The following is a 27,127-nucleotide window of genomic DNA, read 5'->3' on the forward strand; positions in this document are numbered from 1 at the left end:
CATATAATACAAAGATTCACAGCATATTCTTCAGTCTTAAAAACATTTGGTGGAATTCAAACATCAAATCGAATGGCGTCGCTTTACATTCTGAATTTTGAACTAACCATCGACAGAAGTAAAATATAAACTACACAAATTCATTTGCTGCTCAAAATTGGTGAATAGTGTTACAGGAACCAGTAACGGAGTGCAAATAGAGCTGACACTACTCATGTTCACAGATGAAGCACTGTGCAAAAAAATCAGAACTACACCATTTATAAAAATAACAACATAAAATACTACCTAATAATAATAATTTATGTTTCTCCTTATTTTTAATTGCCAAATAAATCTAATTGACCAAATGTAGAAGTAAGGTGTTTTGCAGAGAATTAAAAAACAGGCTGCAGTAAAATAATTCTGATTTTACTTGTCCACCTTTACATTATTTTGGATATTGCAGCCCAAAGTCACGACATAGATGATGTATGCACTTTGTGATGGAGGTACAGTTGGTGCTGGAGAAGCGGATGAGGCTATTTCCAAGGTCTGCTGCTCTGAACAATGCAGCTGCTTCTTCCAGCTGTGGAGGAGCTCCGCTGGCTGGAGGCTTTCGACTGGGCACTGGTGGCTGACATACGGCTGGACATACGGCCTGGAGTAAAAAAAATCACACACAGCAAAAAGAACATGTTGTAATGGTGTCTTCACATGAAAATAAAAGCTTTTGCTCTTAACATTTGAACAGCGACTTTAACTCTTTACTGCTTCATTTACAAGTAGAGATTTTGTAATTTGGGAGAACAGAGCGTACTCTTACTGTTCGAGCTACTGGGTATGACTATATTCTCCAGTTGTTCCTGGATCTGTGACAACTCCTCTGATGTAAAGCGCCACCTCTTCCCTGCTGCCTCTGCTGGCTGCTGAGGCGCAGAATGTTTCCTCCCCTTCAGTGATTTGGGAGGAGACAAGCAAGAGGGCGGTATGGAGCCTGTTGTCATTCCACTTGGAAATTTCTGAGCTATTACTTTGAGACCTGAGGAGGATGGAAAAAAAAGAGATGGAACAATGATTTTCACTTACTAAACAGATTTGAAAGATGGACCATGCAAAGCTGGCAATCGGTCGCATTTCCTTCTACAACAGACATCTTTTACTTGAAGGCGTCATCATATTCATTTCTTTGTGTGTTTTCTATGATGACGGTGTGTGCATGAAGTGCAAAATGACTCATTAGTCAGTAAAAATCATACATTTGCTGCCTTATTGCTGAAGCCACAGGGTTCAAATTATGTGAAAAAGTAGCGTTTTATAGCCTGGAAATTATGGTAAATTAGGCCAATTCTAATTTTAAATCTCACCCTGATCATCGAATGACCTGGGGAAAATGACCTGGTCACCCTGAGAAACCTACAGGCCCATTTTGATTTTCAAGACAACATGATAAAAGAACTCCTCACGAGAAATAAAGCTTCCTGATCTCAGGAAAATAAAAATTTGCAGGCATATCTGCTCTCAGCTTGCACAGAATACAAATGTCCCACAATCCACTGCTTTTTCCCGGTCAACTTGAACTTCTCATGCTGCTTTTGTTGTTCCTTAGAAGTGGGAAGTTTCAAGTGTTTCACTGTTGCTTTTTGCTTTGCTGTTAATAAATCTAATCATCAACCCCATTTTTTTTTTTTAATCATTTATCACTGAATCATTTAATCCAGAGGTTCTGTGGATCAAATGGTTCAGTGAGATCAGAACTTACCTCCGCAGAGCATGAAGAGGTTCTCAAATCCTCTTTCACACATCATGGTAGCAGCCTGGCTTGCTATTCTCTCATCTTCATCATACAAGATGATGATCTTCCCTGGTGCATTTTTCTACACAAATTGTGGGTTAAGGTGCACAAAGCAAACCCCGAAAGCATATTTGGTTGCATGAAGGAATGACAAGTAAATGTTTTGTGAAGTTTGTGATAAAAGATACATATTCCAGCACTTCTTTGGTGTAAGGGTTCATCGTCCGAGACAACATGGCAATGGGGAAACTGTGGGCTGAAGGGAAGAAAAGTGATTAGAATGAATGAAAAACTCTGGAAAACCAACTATACAATCTGGCCACCCACCACTTATGATGTGGCAGCAGTCGTACTGTTCGCGGTCCCGTACGTCAAGCAGCAGGTAGGGGCAGTCAGGGTACAGCCTGGCAGCTGGTGCAGGGCTGGGAGACGACTCATTCACCACCTTCTGATTATTCTCGTCCAAGTTAAGTTCTCCTACACCACTGATAACACTGCCAAAGATGAAAAAAACAGAGACCATTTGGTCTTATGTCTTTTTTTCATCATCCAGGAAGGAAAAGTGTCATTTGAGTAAGAGAAACTACTTTTCTGAGTACGGCGTCACCTAAAAACATCTGCTTACAGACCCTCACTGGTATCTGACGCAAAATTGTTGAAGGCTTCTGTTTAATATAGCAGTGGTGGGTGATGTGAACACTGTAAATACACCGTCTGAAGCTAAGAATGTCTTAAGAGCCAGAGTTGAAAACTACTGGCCAAGTTAGATTCACTCTGTTTCTTTGTTTTTTAGCTTTGGGTTATGATTAAAAGGACTAAATTATTAAATGACATTTCTGAACAAACTGGTCTCTATTGTGGACAATTCCTCACACCAACTACACTTTCTACTGGAAGGACTCCTGCAGCTCCACTGTCATAGCTGAAGGCTTACGAAAAATCATTCTTCCCATTCACTAGAACTGCATATATTCAGTCTTTCATGTGTGAAAAAAGATTGTATCTCTGCACTGATCATTGTTTTTCCACCACCTCACCCATAAAACTTCCTTCAACTGTGCATATCCTTATTAAAACCATCATAGCATATCTGACTTATTATTCTATATTGGATCCATGTCATAATTGTACAGTCTTCCTGTATTGATGTGTATTTGTGTCTTTCTTGTATATAATCTGTTTATTTGAGTTTATTTTATCTGTGTTTACAGTCTTTGTTCGATATCATATCGATCTACATCTATATCTATCTATCTATCTATCTATCTATCTATCTATCTATCTATGCATATCTAACTGTATAATATCACATCTATTCTGTTATTTATGGTACATATGGTGGCTGTAGTGACAAAGACATTTCCTTCACTGGATAAATAAAGCACATGTCTGTCTGTGTATCTATCTGTCCATCCATCTCATTTTAACAATTCAGATTATCTAGAAACCCCAGAAAGAACATATCATAGCCCTTTTCTGAATATTAAAGAATTGTGTGAAGAAATAAAGAAAGCTGCATAAGGATCGTCCTGATCTATGATCAATCAGGATCGATCACCATGGTAATACTGTGGAAAAACCCAAAGGGAAATTTTCTTTTTCGACATTTCTATTTTGCCATAGCAACAACCGCTAAACTGTTTATAAATTTAATCTTTTTAACAGTTTTAATTTTCAATATTGTGAGTTGATAACAAAACTACAGAAGTTCACCAGTTCCTGTGTGTGTCGATACATGCATAGGCCTACTTTCTAACTCCACCCGTTGTTCCCATGGTACGATGCTAGCCTTACAAAGGATTGCCTGCCCCCCCCCCCCCCCCCCACAGGGCAGCAGATAGAGTTACACTCCTGGGATTCAACTGTAGAAGCTCAGTGCTCAGAGAGCAGTTTGTTAAACAGACTACAGGAGGATGGAGGTACAGGAGAGGCAAATGTAGGGTTATGGTTATGAAGTTATGGTAGTGATTTTGGGGGATGGATCTAGGGGAGAGTACCTGATATTAAGGATAATTGTTTTACAGCTCTGTATGACTCACAACTAGAGATATCCATTACGGCTGGGTATCATCACTAATTTCCTGAATCGATTAGATTTGTTTCACAAAAACATATTTTGACTAAACCGATTCAATTTGCTAGGATTAAGTTACAGCTAATGTATAACACCTATTTTTCTTGAACATCAGACATTATTGGACAAGTAGTTTTTGTAAAACACCGAGCCTGGTGAGATGACAATCAAAATCAGTAAACAGGGAGTTTACAGATAATTGAACTAATCTAATACAACATTTACATACACTTCTCAGATACACAAACAATACAGTCCTTCCCCCAATATATTTTAAATACTGATTATTCAATATTGTAAAGTTTAAAATAGACCATGTCATCTACATCTAGCTGATACTGTTTACAATGAAAGATCCCTGATTAAAGCACCCTTAAGGAATATGTTGTCTTGTGTTCAGAGGTACTTGAAAGGATGCGGTAGGATTTTGTACCTCAGAAGTGTCGACCTGGCAGAGTGGCAGATCTCCTTGCCGCTTTCTTCACTGCGATTCTGCGGCAGTGGCGACGTCTGAAGGGAGCCATTGGTTTGTTCAGACAGGGACTCCAGGTCTGCATCAGACACCACTGAAACACCATCTGCAAATCAGCAGCAGAGAGTCAAACACAACAGTACCGTTATTGTAGAAACAATGCTAAATATGTCTGACACATTACCGTGTGCACGATATGACTCACCATTAATTTCACTTTCATTCAGGTCTGACACAGAAGCTACCTGAAGTATCTGGTGTGACAAGCAAAATAGTGAAAGAATTTTTAAACCAAAACAAGAATGAACCTTTTAAAGAAAGATTGATTTACCCAGCGGTCCGACACCAAAGATAAACCAAACTTATTCAAAGCCATCTGTCAACAGCCAACCACTTAAGTAGTTAAACTATTAATTATTGCATTTAATTACATTTGTTAACTGCTTTCATTAATCCCTTCTGCAATACACTTAATACTGCACTGATTCTTACCAACTGTGCAAAAGTCGTCACCTTTAACCTTTTGAAGATTTCATCTTTACGATACCTGTAATCTAACAAAAGAACAAAAAAGGTAAGTTGTCTGAAATCATCTGTAACAACATGTAACCAAACATTCCTGATGTTCTCCACTTATTTTACATGGAAGTTGGCAGCCACAGAAAGACATACAGATGATAAATTCAATGCTTAAGTCTCATATACAACTTACCTGGGTCTTGAACGTCCTGCTTTTCCTCACCCCTTTCTAGTGCTTCATTAAAGTGAAGCCCTATCCCGTTTGTTACCATCCTACCAGCTAACTGAAGCTGCCACCAGCATACCCACTGCCTCGCTCAGACTGTTTTTTATCTGTACTGCTTGATCAGTGTAACCTCAGTATACCACACTCTGATAAAGACCCCTGTTGGGACCTCGCCAACATGTCCTCATAGTCTGGTTCCATTCCCACACAGCATTTTTTGTGGACAGCAATACAATACACCAGTGGGAAAATGAAAGAAACAGTGTCACTTATCCTTGAGAAATCTGTGGACAGTCACTGCCCATAAAGACCTTATTTAACTGGGAAATGTCAGTGGGTTACAACAATTCCACTTAACTGTACCCTAGTGTACAAACAAGTGAAGAAACACTCACAGATCCTAGGGGAAGCAAATAAAGTGCCATGTTGGCAAATGCCACTGTAACTGTACTCCAATGAATTCCTATGCAGTTTACTGGGAAAAAAGACACAGAAAAAGTTTTGTTTTTTTTTGCTGAGATTGGATCCTGTGTTGTTTTTTCATTATCCTGCCAGACTGGAATACCTGATCTACCTGTTTACATCTGTGCAGAACAAATGATGATGGTAATTTCCAAGATTGAAACGATGCCATGGGTCCAACAGAATACAGTAGCAGCCTTGTGGGGAAAGTCTTTACTCTGTACTTAATCAGTCAATAACACTGTATCCTTCAAGAAGTCACTGATATGAGTTGCTGTTTTTTTCTTTTTTTTTTTTTTAAAGTTTTCTAATTATATACCTATTTATTCATTTACCCATTCATTTTGGTATAAAAGATCAGAATATAACTTTTAGTATATATTCCACCTAAAGTTAGGCCAACAATTCACTAAAAATAGGGGGTATTTAAGTAATTAGCTCATTTTCATCTGCTGATATTCTTTTGAAATAAATACAGCAAAACAAAAACAAAAAAAACCCAAAACAAAACTCATTTAGTGACATTGATGTTGAATAAGTAAATATACCTTCTGATACAACACAGGTAAAACCCAAACAGGAACAAAATGCATGCTTATAAAGACGTTTTGAATTTGATGCTAAAAAGTTACTCACTTTTTCTAATCTCCTCCAATCTCTCCATATACTTCGTAAGACTACATCCTAAACATGACAGAAACATCACGCAGATGAGACATACACGCAGAGAAAAAAAGGTTTTCAATGTTTTTCGGACAGATAAATAACAATCACACATATGTGCTGACAGTGTATGTAAGGTACCCGTATCCAGCCTTGTTTTGACGTGGTCATACTTGGAATTTTTCGGTATCCTTTTCCTCATATACTGTGGGGAAGAAAAAGCATTCCCATTTTGTTTAACGTAAACGCACATTTATTACCCTTGAGAAAATAAAGAGAAAATAACCTCAAGCATAAATACTCTAAACTCTTATTGTTGACACTGTAACTTAATAGCTACCTAGTTAGCTTGCTAGGATAGCTATATTAGCGCTTCATGGTCCACACAATAGTCACAAAAAGGTTACACGCATTTCAAATTAGGTTACATTGCTTTGTATGTCAGCAGCTCAATAAGAAATTTAGTCCTTTTATTAACTTTACCTCTACACTGCCGATGGTCCGATTCAGCGACATATTTTCAAACCGTATACTAAACATTAGTTCACATATTTAATAATATAAGCAGTGATTCGCCAGTTGTCTTCCACAGACCAATCAGAGAAGAGGTTACTGGTTCTTTTTTCCCCCCCTCCGAGCTGTCTAGTTGCTAAGCAGCGGAGACGCGTGTGTTCATGACATGCAGCATTCAGATGCATCCTTTTTCGAAAGATACTTTTTCGTAGCAGCTGGTTTTCAGCTTGTACGTCATTTAATTTTTCTTAGCTGTGATTTTTAAAAAAATAAATTAATTAACTAAATTACAACTCCTACCAATGTAGCGTAGCAAAATATATAAAAATCAATAAGTATGCAAGTTTATCTCTCTATATACATTAATTAAAAAACGCTCAAACTCAGCCAGCTCAAAAATCTAAATGGACAGTCTAGTGTCCTTCAATCTGAGCATTATTATGGCATTTCTAAGCTGTATCCGCATTTATACTGTAACGTTTTAGCTATGATTTTTAAAATGACCATTTTCATATCTTGTCTTGAATGCATCATTTACATTTGATTAAAAGTTCGGGAGTTATAAACTTTGTAGGTTTCTTCAAGGCATCACATTTAAACAAAAAAGGCGTAGAACATTTAATATGCTAAAATGATAACATCCTAAAAGTAATGAGGCGACCAAACTCGAGGGGAAATAAATAAATAGACAGCATCCTGTTCTGAGATCGACCAGTCATGTCTGAATCAGTTGCTGACGGCGCACTGTTGACAGTCATGGAAGTGCAGAGCAGCGGGTCTGTTCAAATCTCTTCCAGAGAAGACTATTAGCCCTCTCTACGAATGATCACGATGGCATCTGTTATGGTCAGTAGAAATGTTTGATTATGCTCATTAAGATCAACTAGCATTGATGTGCGAACTGTTAGTGGTTCCAGTCAGTTTATAGTCGGGCAAATGTGCTAGCTGCTTCTCTGCTAAGAGGATTTGTGGTTGTCAAAAGACATGTTTGGAGTTTTACGCTGTTGCCACGAAGTTCTCCAACAACTTTATAGATTGTAGTAGATTTGTGCCCAGAGTAATGTCCCAAATGTCCGTCCTGCTATGAAAGAAGTAGTTTTTCTCGTCCTTTAATACCAGAATGTTTACTGCACCTCGGAGTATACTCGAGTCAGTAAAAAAAAAAAAACAAACCTCACACCATAAAACCAAAATGTTGCTGACTCGGTGGTGTGTGCCAGAAATACTATTTCCATCCTGCCTTTTCATCATTAAAACATTTTCTTAAATACATGAGTTTATGCAACTGTTCTTTTGTGTCCCATTGCAGGAGGATCCCACCCTGGAGAGACACTTTAAGGGTCACAAAGATGCTGTCACCTGTGCAGACTTTAGTCCAAACCGGAAACAGCTGGGTAAGTCCTGCATCTGCACTGGTGTTTCACAAATTTAGAAATACTCCTCAGATGTCCATTGCCTGCAAGCTTGCTTTCTTTTCTTTTTTTTTAATTTTTTTTTTTTATCTCCCAAAATACTAATCATCACCCCCCCCCAAAAAAAAACAAAAAAAACAACAAAAAAAACACTGTTAAAAGTCCTCCACTTGCCTCCCCTTGTCAGCATGAAAAATGTTCAACCCTTATAAAGCCAAATCTTTGCAGAGATGCGGATGAAAACAGTCTCTGATTTCCTCTTGCTGCTGTCTCTGCATTTGTTCTGCTTTGACAAGTATTATGTAAATGAAGCATATATCTGAGCTGATAAGCTGTGTAGATGAAGAGACTTAGCTGGCTTATCTTAACTCTTATCCCAGCTCTTTTCTCCTTCGCTCTGGCTCACTTGTTCTGCTTCAAGTGCCTTGAGTGTCTGTCTGTTACATAGTAGTGACAAATTTTTCTATTAAGGCAGAAAAACAAACAAAACTGAAAATCTAGCTCAATTTTTGAGTCAGCACTACCAACAGACACACATACTATATATATATATATATATATATATATATATATATATATATATATATATATATATATATATATATATATATACACTATTCACGAAAAGTTAGGGATATTCAGCTTTTGGGTGACATTTCACAACAAGCCTAAAATGCATTCAAACCTGTACAGGTGAACTTAATGTGATCTTCTCTAAGCTTTTAAATGCACATGTCCAACTGTTAAATGTTTCAATAAATTTTGCACAAGTTGCTGTTCTCTAACAAGGAGTTTAACGGCAAAAATCACGGCAGGTGTGTGATCCTTGAATTGACCAATAAATGTCCTGGTTCAATTAGAGCTGGTGTTTAAACAGTTGTCCTCATCATGCTGTTCACATTTTGACATCATGAGACCAAGACGACACCTAACAATGGAACAACAGTCCCTTGCCATTGCGATGCTTCAAACAGGACGTTCTCAGACAGAAGTGGCCACTGAGCTTGGAGTGTCACAGAGTGTCATCAGCAGGTTGCAACAGAGATATGGAGAGACTGGAAGAGTCACAGAAAGGCCTAGAAGTGGACGTCCTTTGGCTACATCCCGTGCTGATGACCGCTACATTGTGAACACTGCCCTGAGAAACCGGATGATGAATGCCACTCAACTCCAGGCACGTTTAAGGTGAGAGGTGAGAGGCACCCAAGTGTCATGTCAGACCATTCGAAACCGTTTCCATCAGCGTGGTCTGCGTGCTAGACGACCTGCACGGGTACCTGACCACACCACCAGGCACAGGCATCATCGTCTTGCATGGGCCAGGGAGCATTTACGCTGGACGAGGAACCAGTGGGCCTCAGTGCTGTTCTCTGATGAAAGTCGATTCACACTGAGCAGAAATGATGGTCGGCAACCATGTTGGAGACGTCAGGGAGAGCGCTATGCATCAGCCACTGTTCTCACCAGGCGACCTTTTGGTGGTGGCGGTGTTAACAGTGTGGGCAGGGGTGTCCACTTGGTACAGAACTGCCCTACACTTTGTGAATGGTACAGTGACAAGCCCATACTACCTGAATAACATCATTAATCCAGTGATTGTGCCCCTACATGAACAGCACAGGCCTAATTTCATCTTCATGGACGACAATGCTCCTGCTCATCGAGGCCGCATCATCAGGGAACGGCTGTTGGAGACTGGTGTACCTCAAATGGAATGGCCTGCACTCTCTGTCCAGACCTGAATCCCATTTAAAACCTGTGGGATCAGCTGAGCCGTTGTGTAGAGGCTCGAAACCCTGCACCCCAGAACCTCAATGACCTGAGGGCTGCCCTTCAAGAAGAGTGGGATGCCATGCCTCAGCAGGCAATAAGTTGCCTTGTGAACAGCATGAGACGTCGTTGTCAAGCTGTAATTGATGCTCAAGGGCACATGACGAGATATTGAGACGTTCAAATTTTTTGTTGTGGTGTAACTACCATTGTTGTTACCTTTTGTGTTGAATGAATTTTTTGAGATGAGGAAATCAGTAGTGCATCCTTCTACTTAAATGTCTTACTTTTATGATATTATATCACTGTAGCATGAACATATTGCATTTTCCATAAATTTCACCTGAAAGCCAAATATCCCTAACTTTTTGTGAGTAGTGTGTATATATATATATATATATATATATATATATATATATATATGAGAATAAATAAATAAATGAATGAAAATCTTTGGCTAGAAGAAAAGTGAATGGACATCATAGAAACTATAAGTTTGACCTAAAGCAGCAAGTTAGAACTTAATTCTGCAGCAGTATGTGAAGTAGGACCATTTAGACAGAGGAAATTCTTATCATTGATCTATGCAAGAATTAGCTTTCAGCTTTTCCAGTCTCCTTACTTTTGTGTCCCTCCAGCCTCAGGGTCAGTAGATAAGACCCTTATGATCTGGAACTTGGCTCCCAAGGCAAGGGCCTTTCGCTTTGTTAGCCACACAGATGCCATCACAGGCGTGCAGTTCTCCCCGTCCGGCTCGTTAGTGGCTACTTCCTCTAAAGACAGAACTGTCCGACTGTGGACACCTTCCATGTGAGTATATATCTGTTTTTAAAGCACATGAAGCTAATTTAGGTGCAAAATTTGCATGAATAAACCGACAATTTATCTGAAATGAGCAATGTGTTTGTGTGTGTGATAGGAAAGGAGACTCAACCGTATTTAAAGCCCACACAGCTGCTGTCCGCAGTGTTGCTTTCTCCCATGATGGCCACAAACTGGTGACGGCATCCGATGATAAGTCAGTGAAGGTGTGGAGTGTTCACCGGCAGAGTTTCGTTTACTCTCTCAACCAGCACACTAACTGGGTGCGGTGTGCCAGGTACCCATCAGCATCACAGCCCATCCTCAGTAGCCTCCTACATCTGGTAACATCTGCCTGAGGAGAGCATATACAGTTCCCTTATTCTCAGTCTGTAACATTAAAGTTATTTTTTTTGGTTTAGATTTTCTCCAGATGGAAGGCTCATCGCCTCTTGTGGGGATGACCGGTGTGTCCGCCTTTGGGACACGTCCACCAAACACTGCATCAACTGTCTCACTGACTATGGAGGGTAAGTCGGCTGATTAAACAAAGCCACTGAAGGCTGTTGGTGCTGTTCTTTGCTTTATGTGTGCTATCAGGTTTAAGTTTTGGTTTACTGCAGAAATAAATTCAGTGGAGTTGTTAAGATATTATGAAGACATGCCAATAAAGGTAACGCAGACATAACAGAAAGCATGGAAATCCCCTCCACAACGGACATAATGAACACTAGTCAAACGTTCCAAAAAGAGTTTCACTCTGAAATGACTGATATGAAGGCAGTTATTGGAAGTATTCAAGTATAAATCAGAGAATGTGGGGGTCGTATTTCAGACTTAACAACGCATATCTACAGCTGAGGACGACATTAGCTCAATGCAAAACAAAGCTAGAAAAACTTGAAAGCGAAGTCTCTTGAAGATAAAGTTGAGGACTTAGAACGTTGGAGTTGGCGCAATAATGTGCGTATTACAGGTCTACCAGAGAAAAAGGAAGGCTCTGACACATGCAGGTTTCTGGAGAAATGGATTGGAGAAATACTTAAAATAGCACCACCAACTTTGGAGACAGCACATCGGATTATAATCAGCCAAAAGTCCGACAACACGCGAAGAATGATTATTGCGAGATGTTTGAATTACAGAGACAGAGGAAAAACATGAGAGCTGCAAGAACTATGAGACCAGAACAATAAGATCAGATTTTTACCGGATCTGGCGGTATGACAGTATGTCACCAGATAATTTTCCCTGCCAGGTTTTTGCTTACATCTGGAGAGCGCACACTGGCGTTTGATACCCCAGCAGCGGTGGATAAATACATAAAGGAAATGGAAATATAAAAAATAAGGGTGGAAGAAGTGATGCTGTTTTCAGCAAAGTTAAAATGAGAAGATATCAAATGATGTTTAAAGAAGATAAATTGTGAAGTTAGATAGGCTATGGAAAAGAGGAAAGAAAAAGATTCCTTTTTTTGGGTCTAATAAAATGGGACATATTTTTAAATATGAAGGGGAAAAGGGAAAGGGGAAAAAAAAGATACATAGTGGATCTGAATTATTAGTTTACCCTTATATGAAGGAAGGGAAGGGGAAAAAATGGACTGGAATGAATTTCCTTCTTTTTCCAATGAATTATTTAATGATTTATTTTTCCTTCTAAATGTGTTTGTAGCCTCTTGAACATTATTATAAAGAGGGTTTCTTTTAATTTAAATGAACAGAAATAAAAACCAGTAAGAAAGATGCACTAGAATAGTTTTTCCAGATATTATAGAGCTGTTCATAGTTACAACAGGATGATTTTGAAGGATGTAGGGATATCGGTAGGTTTGGATTAGGGATGGGATGCTCAGGTAAAAGTGTAATTGCTGGAGACTTTAATTGCGTTTTGGATCCAAGACTGGATAAATCATCTGGAGTAGACTCCGCTCATCTAAGGTCAAGAAAAGCTATACAGAATTTTATCAAAGAACTTAATTTAGTTTAAGTTTGGAGATACTTGAATCCAAAAAAAAAAAAAAAAAAAAAAAGAATTCCCCTGTTAGTATGCTTGAAAGCTACTCTAGAATAGATTATAATTTAGTATCCCAAGAACTTCTACCTAATATCAAAAACTGTCATTATAACACTATAGTGCTATCTGACCATGAAGCAATATCAATGACATTTGTGGAACTAAATTTGGTATGTAAACTCAGAAGGTGGAAATTTAAAGTTAAATAGATGCGAGACAAAGATTTCCTAGAGTACTTGGGGGAACAAATCGATCTATATTTTGAGATTAATACTCTTCATACATCAGCAAAAATTAGATGGGAAGCATTCAAGACTTTTATTAGGAGACAAATAATAAGCGTCACCAGTAGAAAATCTGCAAAAGCTCGAGAACACCTAAGAAACTTAGAACCTAAAATAAAAACACTGAAAGATTAAAGCCTCATTGGGAAAACAAAAGGATAATGATCTGCAAAAAACAACTGCTGATCCTTAGATTATGATATAATCTTAATCATAATCACAATAACATATGACAGAGCAGCAGCAAGTATACTAAGACTTAGGCAACATTTTTATGAAGAGGGGAGAAACCTAAGTGTAGTGTATGCTTTATAGCAGTCAAGGCTGCACTTTTTAAAGTACAAAAAATAGTAGTATGCAGAAACCGCATGCAGCATATGGTGGCAGAATGTGCTACAGTTTATGGTTGGTTTACCCATTTTTTAAAAATGTTTTATTGAACAATGTCATGTATTCTAATCCAAATTGATGTTTTAACTTTTCCAGCTCTGCGACATTTGTTGATTTTAACGCCAGCGGAACCTGTATTGCGTCCTCAGGAGCCGACAGTTCCCTGAAAATCTGGGATTTACGAACCAATAAGCTGATTCAGCATTACCAAGGTACCTCCAACATGTCAAATGATGCTCACTTTTTCTGCTTGTTCTTATATCTAAAATCATTCCCTCCTCCCTCTGCTGTAAAAACTCAGTTCCTTGAAAAAAAAAAAAACACATAAAAACTTATTGTAAGTAGTAATGATACAATGTGCAGCTGTCAGAAAATTGCTTCAGCTCTAAGTGACTGAAATCTCGTCATCATTTTTTGTATTTATAGTATTGTAACTATTTAGGATAAGAAATTCATTTACTTGCTTTTGATGTGAGTTTCTTTAGTTAAAATAGTTGTTTTTATTAATTTTTTTTTTATATATATATTTATGTTTTAGTCCACCGTGCAGGAATCAATAGTTTTTCCTTCCATCCCTCCAACAACTACTTGATCAGTGGCTCCAGTGATGGCACCATAAAGATCCTGGATCTGCTGGAGGGACATCTTATTTATACCCTCCACGGACACAAGGTGATGCCGCTCAGTTCTGCCACATGCATTATAAACTGTCAGAGTCTATCTACTGCTGTGCGCAGATGGAAAGTACCTTTATGCTTGTGCTCACTTGCTTTGGTTTTCCTGTTTCTCAGGGTTCTGTGATCACAGTGACTTTTTCAAGATCTGGAGATCTATTTGCTTCAGGGGGGGCGGATAGCCAGGTTGGTGCTTTGTGATTTTGTAAAATATAATTGACTGAATGGATCAAATTTTAATGTTTTGGTTCAGGCTGTTTTATTTTTTTTAATGTCAGATGGACAGCTGGAACCAGTGCTTATTTCAGTTCCTGTTTACTTTCCATCTTCTCCAACCAGTCTGCCCATTTTCACATGTGCTATGTTTAAAGTCACTTGAATTCCCCTTTTTCCTCATTCTGATCCTCACTTTGATCTGCAAATTATTTTAATTTAATGACTAAATGTCTTCAGTTGCTGCCGTCTGATTGGGTGATCACAAACTGGTGTGAACAAGCAGCTGAACAGGTGGAGCTGATGAGGTGGAGGTTTTGTGTGAAGGGTGCGCTAATAGAGGCGAGGGTAAAGATTAAGGGAGCAATATGTTTTCTGGAAATGTTTAGCACAATGAAACTTGATGATTTTTCTGAAAATGAAAGATGTTGGTGGAAATAAAAAAAATTGGGGATTTTAAAGATCTGAACTTGTGTCTGACAAGTGATGGTTGTCCTTTAGGTGCTTATGTGGAGGACAAACTTTGACAGTAGATCCTATCAGGACGTCCTACAACATTACAGCCTGAGATCCAGCCCAGATCCTCCACCCCACCTGTCTGACATCCACCCCAGAACACCCCACCTTCACAGACCACAGTCCACAGCCATTCAGGTTACTGCACTTTCATTTGATATAGAAAAAAAATACACCTTACAAGGAATTAGTCCCAATATTTTACTAATAAATATAATATTGAAAATATAACAATTCATGTATTTTTTTTTTGTATTTGTTCTTTGTATTTCTGCTTAACTTTAAATATCAGGAAAATACCTCGTGTAGTTTGTGATGAGCTGATTCCTGTCTGCTTTTGCTTTTAGATCAGTCCAGCTGTGACAGACACCCGGTCTGCCGAGCCACATGTCATAGAGTTGGGTCAAACTCATCACAACAATAAGGTAAGCTGATATGATATATAATATATAAAATCTGCATGTCCACAGGAAAACAATCCAGTCTGTTCATTTCATATTAACTTAGACCTGAGCCTGGACACATCAGCAGCTCGCTGTTTACACACAAATGTGTAGTTGAGAAATGTTTCATCTATTTGGATAAAATCTAGTTCTCTACCATTGCTTCTCTGTCGGGAATAAACTACACGACTTTTAATTTGTTGGTTTAACTCATGATGGAACAAGGAGTTTTAATTCAAGCCTTGATGGACGTGGACATAGAAGTGTGTACATTTTTTTGCAAAATAAAAGTGATATTTGTAAGTTTTGACGAACAGCAATTGCACTTTGCAGGCGTTTCCATTGAACAGTGTTTAGCGCATCAGCCTGAAGTCTCATAAAATCTTGCTCCTCTTGTGAAAGTTTATGAAAATTGCGGCTTATTCAAGGCAGTACCATTTAGTAAGTAGTCATTGGAACACTCTGATTCAAGGTAGCCACGTAGCGTTATTTTGGGGTTTTCTGCTTGCTGCAGAGAATTTGCTATGGCTTTTCGAAGCTTTTCTCCCTATTTTCTTTTCTTAAACTCTGAAATTTACTCGTTTGTTCCGCATTGTGCCATCTTTACCGGAAATTCACTGGTCATGACGCCGACACATCACGCCCAGGGACACTTTTCCAATATATTTCTATATTAAAACGTCGGAAAAACATTAAGGGCTAAACACTGTTCAATAGAAACACCTGCAAATCGCAGTTATTGTTTGTTGAAATGTACAAATATTGCTTTTATTTTTGGAACAATTGTAATGGAAACGCAGCTACTGCTACAGTATGTAAAGTTGTTATTTTATCTTGTGGCTTATGTTAGCACTGTGACTCTGAGGGCCAGAACACACAACTTAAGATCAAAAAGGCATGCAATAAATACTGATGTAAAAACCAGAGGTGTATATGTCAAGTATCATAAAGTAAAAGTCCTGCCATGATTTTGGATCTACCTGTGCATTTAGAACAGGGGTTTTCAGTGACAGGCGCATCTACCTCGCAGTGACTGGTTGGAACAGCTGCCAGACAGGACTTTTACTTTATGGCACCTGGATTACAAACCTCTGGTAAAAAGGATTGTAATAGTTTCCTGCTGCATGGCGAAAGGGGCTGAACGATCTCCTCATCACGGTGACAGAAACCTGTCGCTGAAGCTGCTCCTCTGTCTGGAGACGACACAGTCTGTTCATGACTGGCAGGAACCTCCTCAGCATCCATCATTCTGCCACAGTTGTCAGTCTGTCCAGCTCCTTGTCCACAGCTGAGCTTGTTTCCTCACCAGCTTGTTCAGACATTCGGCTTTCTTCTTCATACCCAGCACACCGTTGTATAGAAGGAGGCACTTGTCCCAACAGTCTCCAGCATCTATTTGTAGATTTAGAAAGAATGGCAGCTTTATAAGCAGCTCCCATGTTGGCCTTCTAGTCCAGTTTATCATCCACCTGCACCTCCCAGTATAAATCAACACATCCACTGTTAATGTGCACTGGCCTTGTGTGAGGCCCTGGCCTAAAATACAAGCGCATGTGATTGGAGACACATGCTGTGTAACAGTTTCCTGTACTTCTCCTCCTGTCCACTACTGATACAGCTTATGATAGCAGTGCCGTCTGTATGCTTTTGAGTTATATTGAAAAAGTGAAACCCTGTGGTTTGGTAGAAATTAGAAGCCTTCATACAAGAAAGAATCTCCAGACAAAGGTTGCAAAAATCAGTAAAACGCCAAACAGATGTTGACTACGATTTGTAACCACCAGGTGGCAGTGCAGGCCAGTGTTTGTGTTTTCTACCAGCGTCTTTGAAGTGTGCGTGCTTCAATGAACAGCAGTCCATTCAGGTAGAAATGCTCAGGTTCAGAATGAAGCAGCGGATCATGTTTCATTGATGCCATTGTTGTTTCATTCATGTGTATGTGCAAAGTAAAAGTCCTCAGAATCCCTGACTCATAGAATATGACCCTGCTCTGTGCAGACCATAACATAGACCACCTCTGGTAAAGTCAGGTTCTTTAGTAATTATCTGTACCTGCTTTAGTTAATTTTCTAGTTAATCTTGGATTAAGTTCAGATGTCCTCAATTCTGTCATCTGTCCTAATTTTCAACTTCTGCTTTGTTAGAATTTAAAATAGAACAAAACATTTTTTCATTTCCTGGACTGAGCATGGATGACTTCCTTTATGCTCTCCAGTCCGTTTGACCAAAACTTTGCAGTAAACCTTCTGGGACCCCGATCCTCTTGTGAAGACCCATCTGTGGTTGCAGGGCAGTGACCCAGCCCTGAGCCCCTCACCTCCAAGTTCCCACTGTGTTGCAAGGTTGAAATCCTAGATGTGAATTAGTCTTATCCGCTTACTCTACAAATGCTGATCCCTGGAAACACGAGATTGAAGTTGTTCAGTCTTAATGTAAAACTTTAATGAGTATTGGGAAAACGCCATGTTTTTCCACAACTGAGGCCGGCTGGTTTGAAGAGGAGGTGAACTGAGTGGTCCATGTTAATCTGTTCAGTCATGGCTGCACAGGTCAATCGTTTTCCCATTCCATTTCAATGTTAAAACTGGATATAAACACCACTGAAACCGTCTTTGTCTCCATATATGACAATTGACAAGATGTTCCAGTTGAAATTAAAAGTACTTCTTTCTGCTAAAGCCTCATTTGTATTTGTATAGTGGCACAATGATCTATAAGATGAGAGGTAAGGCATCATTACCTTCCAAAAAATGGGCTTTGGAACATAAGAGACATGTTTGCTGCTTTATCAGGCTAGTGTGTTTAAAAATAATAACTGTGCTTAGCAGCTCTGACTCTGTATTGATTAATCAGCGTTTTCTGTAGAGTTGGCATGTTCTCTCCAGGTACTCCGGCTTCCTCCCTCCATCCAAATAAACATGTTAGTTTGACTGTTGATTCTGTCGGCCCTAGCAGTGAGCATGAATAGTTGTCTCATTTATCTCTGTGAGGACCCTGGGATGGACGGGTGACCTGACCTGGATGACTGGATGGATAAGATTTGACTGTTCATTAGCTAAAACAGCGTTAGCCGGTATCAGAACCAGTCAAATTAGAAACATGAATAATTTGAGTTCAATTGTCAAATTTCACTTTTGCGGATTGTTTAACATTTTGAGTTTATGCTGCAGATTTTCAAAAATTTGAATTAGTCTGTAAAGCCCTATGAATCACCCTGTTTCTGTTGTACAGATAAACTTGCCTAAATAGTAGCATAAAACCTGTAAACAGCAAAAAGCACTGGGAGAAAAAAAAACATATAAATGCGTAAATAGTTTATTTGTATGTTTGTTTTAATGCCAATATGCTTTCTCCTTAATTTTAAGATTTAATTTTAAGAACATCTGAAGTTATTGCCTGTCCTCTAAAGGGTTGAAGTGCATGCTTTTTTTTTTTTTTGCTTAAGGAAAAACAAAACAAATAGACTGATCAAAAAAACAAACAAAAAAAATATATATAAAATGGCATGTCAAGAGTTAAACTAAGCCTGTATGTTTGTTTATGCCTAAGATTGCAGTAAAGTATAAGAGCAGAGCATGTTTCCCCTTTGACTGCCCCTCTTCCTCCTGTTTGCTCCTCTTCTCTCTCCGACCTCTTTAAGGAGCTTCTCTTTACTCTCTGGAAGATTCCACCTAAGGTGGCGTGCCCGAGTGAAAAGGCCTGTGATAGATCAGAGAATGATGGTTGTGGCAGGACAGGGTAGAGATCAAAGAGCTGAGAGGAGGGGGGAGAGCGAGCATGAATCCACGTGCCAGTTCCCGGGCCCCCAGGGGCCCTGACCAGGAAGCAGCAAGAGCAGCCGCAGCTCTAATAATAGCCGAGCTGGAGTTGTGCTCGCCTGTTTAAGTCACTGACTAAACTGGCTGCACCCGGGTGTCAGCCACAGTTAATACATATACATCAGTTTCATTCAAGCCAAAAATAGCCGAGCCATCACTTAGAAACTCTACTCACTCTTGCTGCTTCACTTAACTGCGGTCAAATGCAGTCAGTTCAAGTATACAGCATCTTAGACGAATTCATGCACATCTGTCCCTTCCTCATGCCTTCTGGTGCTTGTTTTCATCTGCATGTTACTGTTATGCTACTCAATGGGAATGTAAGCTTGTATATGAGCATGCAGATTTTATTTTCATTATGGTTTTAGTTCACTTGTGGTAAAATAGTTCAGAACCAGAAGTCCTTATGAGCACCAAAACCAGGTCCAAATGTGGCTTAGTGTCTAGGTTCAGGGTTAAGCTGTGCACCATGAATGGATTCAATGCAGTGTCCTAATAAGGATACAAGTACAGCTGTGCAAGCCTCTGTTTGCATGGAGGTGGGGGGTCGTTTGAACATGAGTCATTGGGTAGTCGGGTGTGAATGTGCACGAGGGTCATTCATGTTTAGATTGCTTCAGAGCAGGGAGCCCCCCAGTGCTACTCCTCCTGTCAGCTCCAATCAGCTGATGCCCATCACTGAGAAACATCCTATTTCCTCTCCTCCCCTCCTTGTCCTGCTCGTCTTTCCCTCTGGTTATTTCCTTCCCCTCCCACTGTGGTGCAAGTACTCGGAGTGCTTTCCCTTCCGCTCTGCATCTGTGTTTCCCCTCCATCACCTTAATGGGTTCATGCGTAGGCGGAAAAAACTGAGATAAGGGATGAGAGCCTGACAGATGAATGGTGTGTGTGTGTGTGTGAGAGAGAGAGAGAGGGGATGGGAAATGCAAAGTGCCTGAGGTGTGTATGTGGGTGGTGAGATGGGGATGTTCCTGTGCTCTGACCCTTGTGTCCTTAAAGAGGACATACTATGCTTTTGGTTTTGGGGGGTTTCCCTGTCATTCGGTTTGTTGAATAGCTATTTTGTGCATCTAAATTTACAGCAGCCAAACCATACCGAAGGGAATTATTCTCTCCCACAGGGGACGCTGCTTCCGAACCGCCTCGGATGCCTTATTTGTCCAAAGAAACTTTGTAACAAACGTCTCATTTGTGCAGCCCATTCTTGTCACTGAAATGAAGTCTGAGTAAAGCAGCAGCAAATCTACATTCTGAGTTGGTCACATCACAGGAAACGCAGTGCTCTGGGAACAGTGGTTGGCAGATCTCAGGTCAGCTCAGATTAAAGACTCCAAGGCAAATGGTGTAGCCTCATTGTTAAAGAATCAGCTTTTCTTCAACAATATAAGTAGATTAATAAAATTCTCCTAATTCTACCAAAGGAAGACATGATTCTATGACTGAGGAGAAACTGGTAGCGAGGAAGTTGTTCGTCTGGGGCTGATACAGATTATTTCCTGTATAACATACAAGCTTTAGAAATGGGGTTGCTCTGTAGGCTCAATCCCTACAGTCAGATTTGTTATTTTAGACTTTCCCTTAAAACCTTGAGCAGAATATTAGTTCAACAGTAAACTAGTGCTGTCAAACACATCAAACTTGTTTTCAATCCTGAATTTACTTGGATCTTTTAAACTGAACAGAAAAGTTGTTATTAAAGTGGAACTATTATGTGCATTTCAGGCTAATTTATTTTTATTTCTGAGACCAGAAGGGCTGGGATTGATCGAGTTATGGTCACAAATCGCTGTATTTACTTCAGACCGACCCTCTCTGTAGGCTGTCAGATCAGCCTGTGGGCAAAAATAGTGCATTGAGTCTCTTCCGCATTAAGCCCCGCCTCCCGCCACTGCACTACATCGGGAGCACGCACCGCACCTGCTTTCGCCGTCATTGTAACGTCTCATAAACAGAAGGATTAGGCTAATATGAACTCAATAAAAAAAAAATACAATGTCAACACAAAGCATACAGCCCTACATGTTGGAACCTGAATCAGACCCTGAAAACAAAGTGGAAAACAGCAACCCACAGCAACGAATGCAGCAGGATGTCTCTCTTTGGTAAACTCACCAGCCATCGTTGGAAATAACTTTATCCGACGTTTTCCACCCGCCTGATGTATTTGTACATGTCCTTGTTAACCAGTAGAAGGTAACCAATCACCAAACCTTATCCCCCGGGACGTCACAAAGATTTCCAAGTAGAAAAAAAACTCTCTAAAACGACGCATTTTTCGTCGCCATGAAAACCGAACGGAGAGAGTGCTGGAACTCAAACTCAGAAAACCTGAAATACCATAATAGCACCCCTTTAAGTAAGCATAGCTACCTTGTGATTGAAAAAACACAAGTAAACTATTGTAAGGCAGAGATATTTGTTATCTGACTTGTACTGAGATCACCATGACAGGAAGCTGCCAAGACCCCCCTCCCCTTTTTTTTAATTTATTTTTTGCCAGTGATGGCTTTCTTGCTCATTATAGCTTCAATTTTAAGTTTTTGCTTTTCAGGATTTTACTCCCAAACGCTAATGTCAAGGTGTGACTAGAGGGAGGACATTAACTTCCACCCAACTTGGCAAATCAGCTGAAATACATAATGAAACTTCAGGAAAAACTCTTAGAAAATAAAACTGAAAGTGTATTCTGTTACTATGAAAACATGTAAGGGTGACAGGTTTGGGGATAGCGATGGCGATGCAACATAGCAGCCTTCTGTTGGATATGCCACCACCTACTGTATGGATTTAGAAATAACCTATTCTAAGCTATGAGAACATTGTCATTTGGATGTGAATGTGATTAGACTCTGGTAAAATACACATTTATGAAGGCAATACTTGATTTTTGCTAGTAAAATGCCAAATTAGTTACACACTGTACCTTTTATGTAGCAATTAGATGGGCGAAGGTTAGATTCTGTGCTGTAACGATCCTACAGATGTTAGCAGCAACGCTATTTTGACCAGACAGTGTTCTCTACCAATGTGTCGACTGCTGCCGACCTCTGTGTTTTATATATATATATATATATATATATATATATATATATATATATATATATATATATATATATATATATATATATATATATATAATATGCATGCATGCATGCATGCATCTTGTTTCTGTCCCTCTCAGTTGTGTACTGATCACAGTATCTGTGCATGGTCAATTTACTACCATCTACTCACATTTTTATTGACTATCTCCATCAGCTGTACATGTGTGGGGTTCCATGAAGAGTATGTGTGGACATCCATAATAACACATTTGACCCCACCCCTAGTACTCTTTGGCTTCCTGTGCAGAGGGAAGTGTAAGGCATTGGAGGGCCAAGACATTTAGATACAAGGTGCTGTAGAGGAGAGCACAAGTGAGAATACACAGCGGAAATGAGTTAAAGATAGCAACACCTTGTATGTGGATGAATTTTATGGGGGGGGGGGTGTCACTTTTCACCAGGACATGTATTCTCAAAGACTGCATAACACCCTGATCCTCACTCCTATCAACACCATGCTTCAGGTAGTCACACTCACAGTTGCACACATTCAGTCTCACCATATTGACTTTAAACAGACTGATCTTACTCACATGCTCACCTGCAGATACTGTCTAACATCAATACTGGCAAATGAAACGTGTCATAAGATTTAAAACCTGAATTTTATAACATTTGAATTAAGGGTGTGTAATGTATCATGATATGGGCCAACAATACGATATCTTGCGATATATCAGGATACCATAAGACACAGTATATTGCAAATTTTCTTTACTTGCAGTGAACGCTGAACACGGTTTCATGCTTGACATCACGTTACTGAATAAGAACAGAGGATCTACATTTTACTGCAGAGTAAATAAAAACACAGATCTTTATGGACAAGATGAATAAAGAAATGAAAATGTGTCTCCTCAGTAAAGATCGGTTGTTTGATTAAAATCAAGACAATGCTTTTGAATATCGATATATCGTCACACAAAATATTGAAATTTTCAATATATCAAAGTTTTCTTAAACCCCTAATTTGAATTAAGTGAGGTTGTGTCTTTTAATCTGAACCTACACTGTGCTGAAACACATTTAAGGCGTGTATTGGCGTAGAGGAGTTGCTATGGGTCTTAGTTGGAGACTGAGCATCCAAAACATTTTATCAAAGCTGCAGTGATGTTTTGAATGTAAATGAGTACATTTGTGTCAAAGGTTGTTTATATGTCACTGCCTACTTCCTTTCTTGTGGCCTTTTACATTGGCATGGTTGCTGGGCGATATTTTCACTAGAACAGTGATAAACCAAAGGTCCATGGTCCATATTTGTGCCTCAGATGCTACATAGAGGGCTGTTTTACATCTGAGAAGTTTCAGTTTTACACCTGAGGACAGCAAAACCTCAGAATTTATAAACTGAAGTTAAAAAAAAAAAAAAAAAAAAACCATTCAGACATTTATTTAAATGAATGAATTGTTCATTTTAAATGTTTTTTTTTAATTTAAATGAATAAACAAACTTGACAGTTTAGTTGATTTGAACCTTTAATTATTTTCATTGTATTTCATTACTATTCTTTTTTTTTTTTTTTTTTTTTTTTTTTTTTTACTTTTTCCATTACTAGTTTTTCAAGTCCCTCTTTTTGTATGTTGTGTCAAAATTAGTAGTTTTGCAACATTAACTTGGACAGCCCTAATTAACAGATGAGCACTGTATCTGGTCTGAGTCCCCCCTTCCCTTTCCTGTGGAATCCTTCAGCAGTAAGTCACCATATTAACTTGAATCTAACTGACTCCTACTCACACGCTCCCCTGCAGATATAGTCTAACATCAATGCTGGCATATGAAATATGAACATTTGAATTAGGGGTGTATATTGGCAAGAATCTGGAATAAGTATATGAACAATCACACTCATGATGGAGCAGGTTGCTTAAGTTAACGCAAGGTTAAAAAAAACAAGTATATTTGCAGCTCAGCCTGACAATACATCAGTTCAGTTTAATTGTTTGATAGAGCTGATAGATGAAGTGATATTTTAAAATTGTAATTGTTAGGATATAATTTGATAAGACTGCTTGTGACTGTGTTAAATCAGCCTGTGATATCGTTGCATATTGATCACTGATTCCTGACTGAAATTTGATTAGAAATGATACACAGGGGCCATTGCTTTCCCAGTACAGTTTTTTTTCCCTTTTCAAACAAGCTCCATTGAAGTACACAGCGTCCTCTAGCTCCTTTGGGGCTGCTTACCTGCCAGGCACCAAAACATTAGGTAAAGTAAAGCTTCTCGGATGATTAGGAGTGTTCCACTTTCTAGGTGTGCTGTAAATGCTTAATGCAGCATATGGTGTCCACAGCACAGAGACAGAGCTGTCAAAATGGACCCCTGTCCCCAGACACCACACAAGTTGACATAGTACCTGTGGCAAGTCAAGTCTCTCCAGCATTTTTGCAAACCAAGCGTCCAAAACTTGGTCTTCCTCATTTAAAATACAAGAGGAGGGCAACCTTATCACTAATTCAGGAGGATTTTCTCTCTGCATTCCTGTCCATCCATTACTTCTTTCATCCATCTGACTTGCTTTACTCTTTTAACTCTTACCTCTACTTTAGTCTTATGCAACACTCACAGGAGGTACTGCACGGTCCCCTCCTGAGTTACAGAAGATTTTCTTATTGTTCTTGGACTGTAAAGCATTTATTCATGTTAGTCGCTCTTTGTCCACAACCATTGACTGTATTTAGTTAAATCTAGTTAAAAAACCTAGACTGAATCTTACTTCTGTGCAAAATTGATCAGAACCCTTATAAAAGTAACATTTCATTACAAATGTACTGTTTGTTTGTACAATGTTCCAAATGACCACACATTTTCAAATGATAAAATGAAAGTTTCTATTTAAACATGTGTGCTAATCTTTGTTTCCTCAACAAGTTTTTGTGTTGTAAAACATAAACTGCATCCAGGAATCATGCACTGCGCTTCATTTTGTAAAAATATTTTGTCATGTTAGTCTAATTTCAAACTGTGTTATGACCAAAAGCTACCAAGGATAATCCTGGGGATTCCTGCAAAGCAGTCAGTCCTGACTATTTTTATTTTGGTTTGGCTTTTTGCATGCGAGCTGGAGATGATAGCCTAAGCTATCACAGTAAATACTGAAAAAAATGGTGCAGAATACGGAGCTGAAAATGGCAGTAGACGGGGCATTTTTAATCTTCGAGATGTGATACACCAGTCTGAGCATTGAAATAGTCAAATTTTGTAGTCCTGAATAATGATAAAAAATTTTGATTTACAATCAGTTATGTGCCAAATTAACGATTTGAAACTGGTAATTAGCAAACTTTTATATGTAAGAGAATAAAATTCCAGTATTTTATTAAAAGATTACCAGGGGGCAGTTTGAATTTCAAGAGTGAAGTAGCCTTCTTTCCATCTAAACACAAACCAATAACGGCCAGTGATTTCCAGCCATCAGTTTTGTTTCCCTGCTGGAACATAGCAAAGCCAGGATTATAATCACACCACTTATAGATTGTGGAGAAAAAATGGATATTTCAAGAGAAAAAAAAAGACAAGACCTAAAATTTGCAAATATCCAATGAAACGACAATTCAACTTTTTTCTGTCAAGATTATTGCAGTGACATCTGATTAGTGACAACGCAACATTAAGATATTTTTTAAACTTAAAACCTTACAGTAAAAGAAATGCCATCAAATAATTTTTTCCCTGTGTACTTTCCTTAGTATATCTGAAACACAAGCACGATATATTGGGAGTGAGCACGCTTGCTTCCCCATGTGGAAACGTCAATAGACAGCGATTCAGGTCAGTGCCATAGCAGTCCACCCACAGATGCTCTGGATGACTAAGATGCAAGAGGACAGCCATCCCAACCTAGTACTTTCTCTCCTCCGACCCATGATTTGTCTGCATGCGGATAAATAATGATTATTAATTTATTCTTCCCTAGTAATTTAGCTTTCTTTTTGTGAGAATCACTCATTCAAACATTTCTGCCTTAAGTACCCCAACATTGTGGTACTAAACAGAATGTAGTGGAAACGAGTTTAGCTGAGAACGTTGTGTGTTTTATGAAGTTGTTTTTTAGCCATTAGACTTTTTTTTAGTGGACAAATGAATGTTTGAGTGAGAGTTTAAATTCTCTGAATTTTGAATGTTCAACTCCTACATTGGTCCATGTCTTCTTGCATGGTGTTTCTGAGTTATTGGGATTAATCCTATCATGTAGAAGCATGTGACGTGTGTCTATATTGTACCTTTTATCATCTGAAATGCCCTAATAAATAAAATGAAATCCTTGACTCCCAGTGTAAGTATCAGTAAACACCTATGGGGTTGTCTTATGGGAATTTGCATGATGAGGAATTTACACAATGATGGAACAATTTCTAAGCTGTGTACTTTCGTAGGACTTCCCTCCTTGCTTGTCATGTCTGACTAACTGCCAAGCCCGTGAATGCGCCTTCTCAAGGGTACAGCGTGTATCCTTTGGGTTCTCTGGTGGGAACGTGCTGACAGTCAGTCCATGCAGTAGACTAAAAATAGACAAGCAGGTCTATTTACAGGTAGCACCGGGACACCTGAAAGGCAAATGATGATGCTTTGCATTTTGTTCTCTCCTTGACACATATGGGTTTGGGCAAGGATGAGAGTTGAAAATAGACCTTGGACAGGAGAGGAAGACATTGTCGTCATCTTACCTATAAGATCCTGGCAAGAAATAAATAGCCATACCATATTGTACTTAGGCTTTTGTTGTTGGATCTGTGGCGTCCTTCTACAAGGACAGTCTGGATTCTCCTATTGTCTGCATACCCTTTTTTGGCCTTTATTTAGTAGCTTGGTAGAAGAATTCTAGACTAATATATCATTTCAATAAAATGGTATTTATGTCATTTTAAAATTTAGGTAAATAGGAAAAAACAGGCTGTTTTGGTAAAGTTGTTTGAATAAAAGTTATTTCTTCCTTTTGGGGTTTAATTGGTCCCATATGTTGGGACATACCTGGCATATG

At 39.0% G+C, this 27,127-nt stretch overlaps 2 protein-coding genes across 2 annotated transcripts in view; one reads left to right on the forward strand and one right to left on the reverse strand.

The window, feature by feature from the left end:
• Positions 1-521: 521 nt before the first annotated feature.
• On the reverse strand, positions 522-6,706 carry cep41 (centrosomal protein 41; the record flags this gene model as incomplete). The annotated part of the gene is made up of 11 exons (XM_079255797.1): positions 522-640; positions 806-1,021; positions 1,742-1,856; positions 1,963-2,030; positions 2,102-2,268; positions 4,282-4,426; positions 4,526-4,574; positions 4,813-4,874; positions 6,164-6,211; positions 6,332-6,395; positions 6,674-6,706. The coding sequence occupies 11 exons, from the start codon at positions 6,704-6,706 to the stop codon at positions 522-524; spliced, it is 1,086 nt and encodes a 361-aa protein (XP_079111923.1).
• A 748-nt stretch (positions 6,707-7,454) lies between these two features.
• The window catches only part of poc1b (POC1 centriolar protein B), a 54,649-nt gene continuing 34,976 nt past the window's right edge, over positions 7,455-27,127 (forward strand). The window contains exons 1-10 of the mRNA XM_079259920.1: positions 7,455-7,549; positions 8,013-8,097; positions 10,524-10,695; positions 10,805-10,984; positions 11,109-11,216; positions 13,473-13,588; positions 13,915-14,048; positions 14,168-14,236; positions 14,765-14,917; positions 15,127-15,204. Coding sequence (XP_079116046.1) covers positions 7,526-7,549; positions 8,013-8,097; positions 10,524-10,695; positions 10,805-10,984; positions 11,109-11,216; positions 13,473-13,588; positions 13,915-14,048; positions 14,168-14,236; positions 14,765-14,917; positions 15,127-15,204 — 1,119 coding nt within the window. The 5' untranslated portion in view covers positions 7,455-7,525. The remainder of the gene's footprint in view (positions 7,550-8,012; positions 8,098-10,523; positions 10,696-10,804; positions 10,985-11,108; positions 11,217-13,472; positions 13,589-13,914; positions 14,049-14,167; positions 14,237-14,764; positions 14,918-15,126; positions 15,205-27,127) is intronic.

The sequence above is a fragment of the Telmatherina bonti genome (genome assembly GCF_933228915.1).
Source record: "Telmatherina bonti genome assembly, chromosome: 2".
Lineage (NCBI taxonomy): Eukaryota > Metazoa > Chordata > Actinopteri > Atheriniformes > Telmatherinidae > Telmatherina > Telmatherina bonti.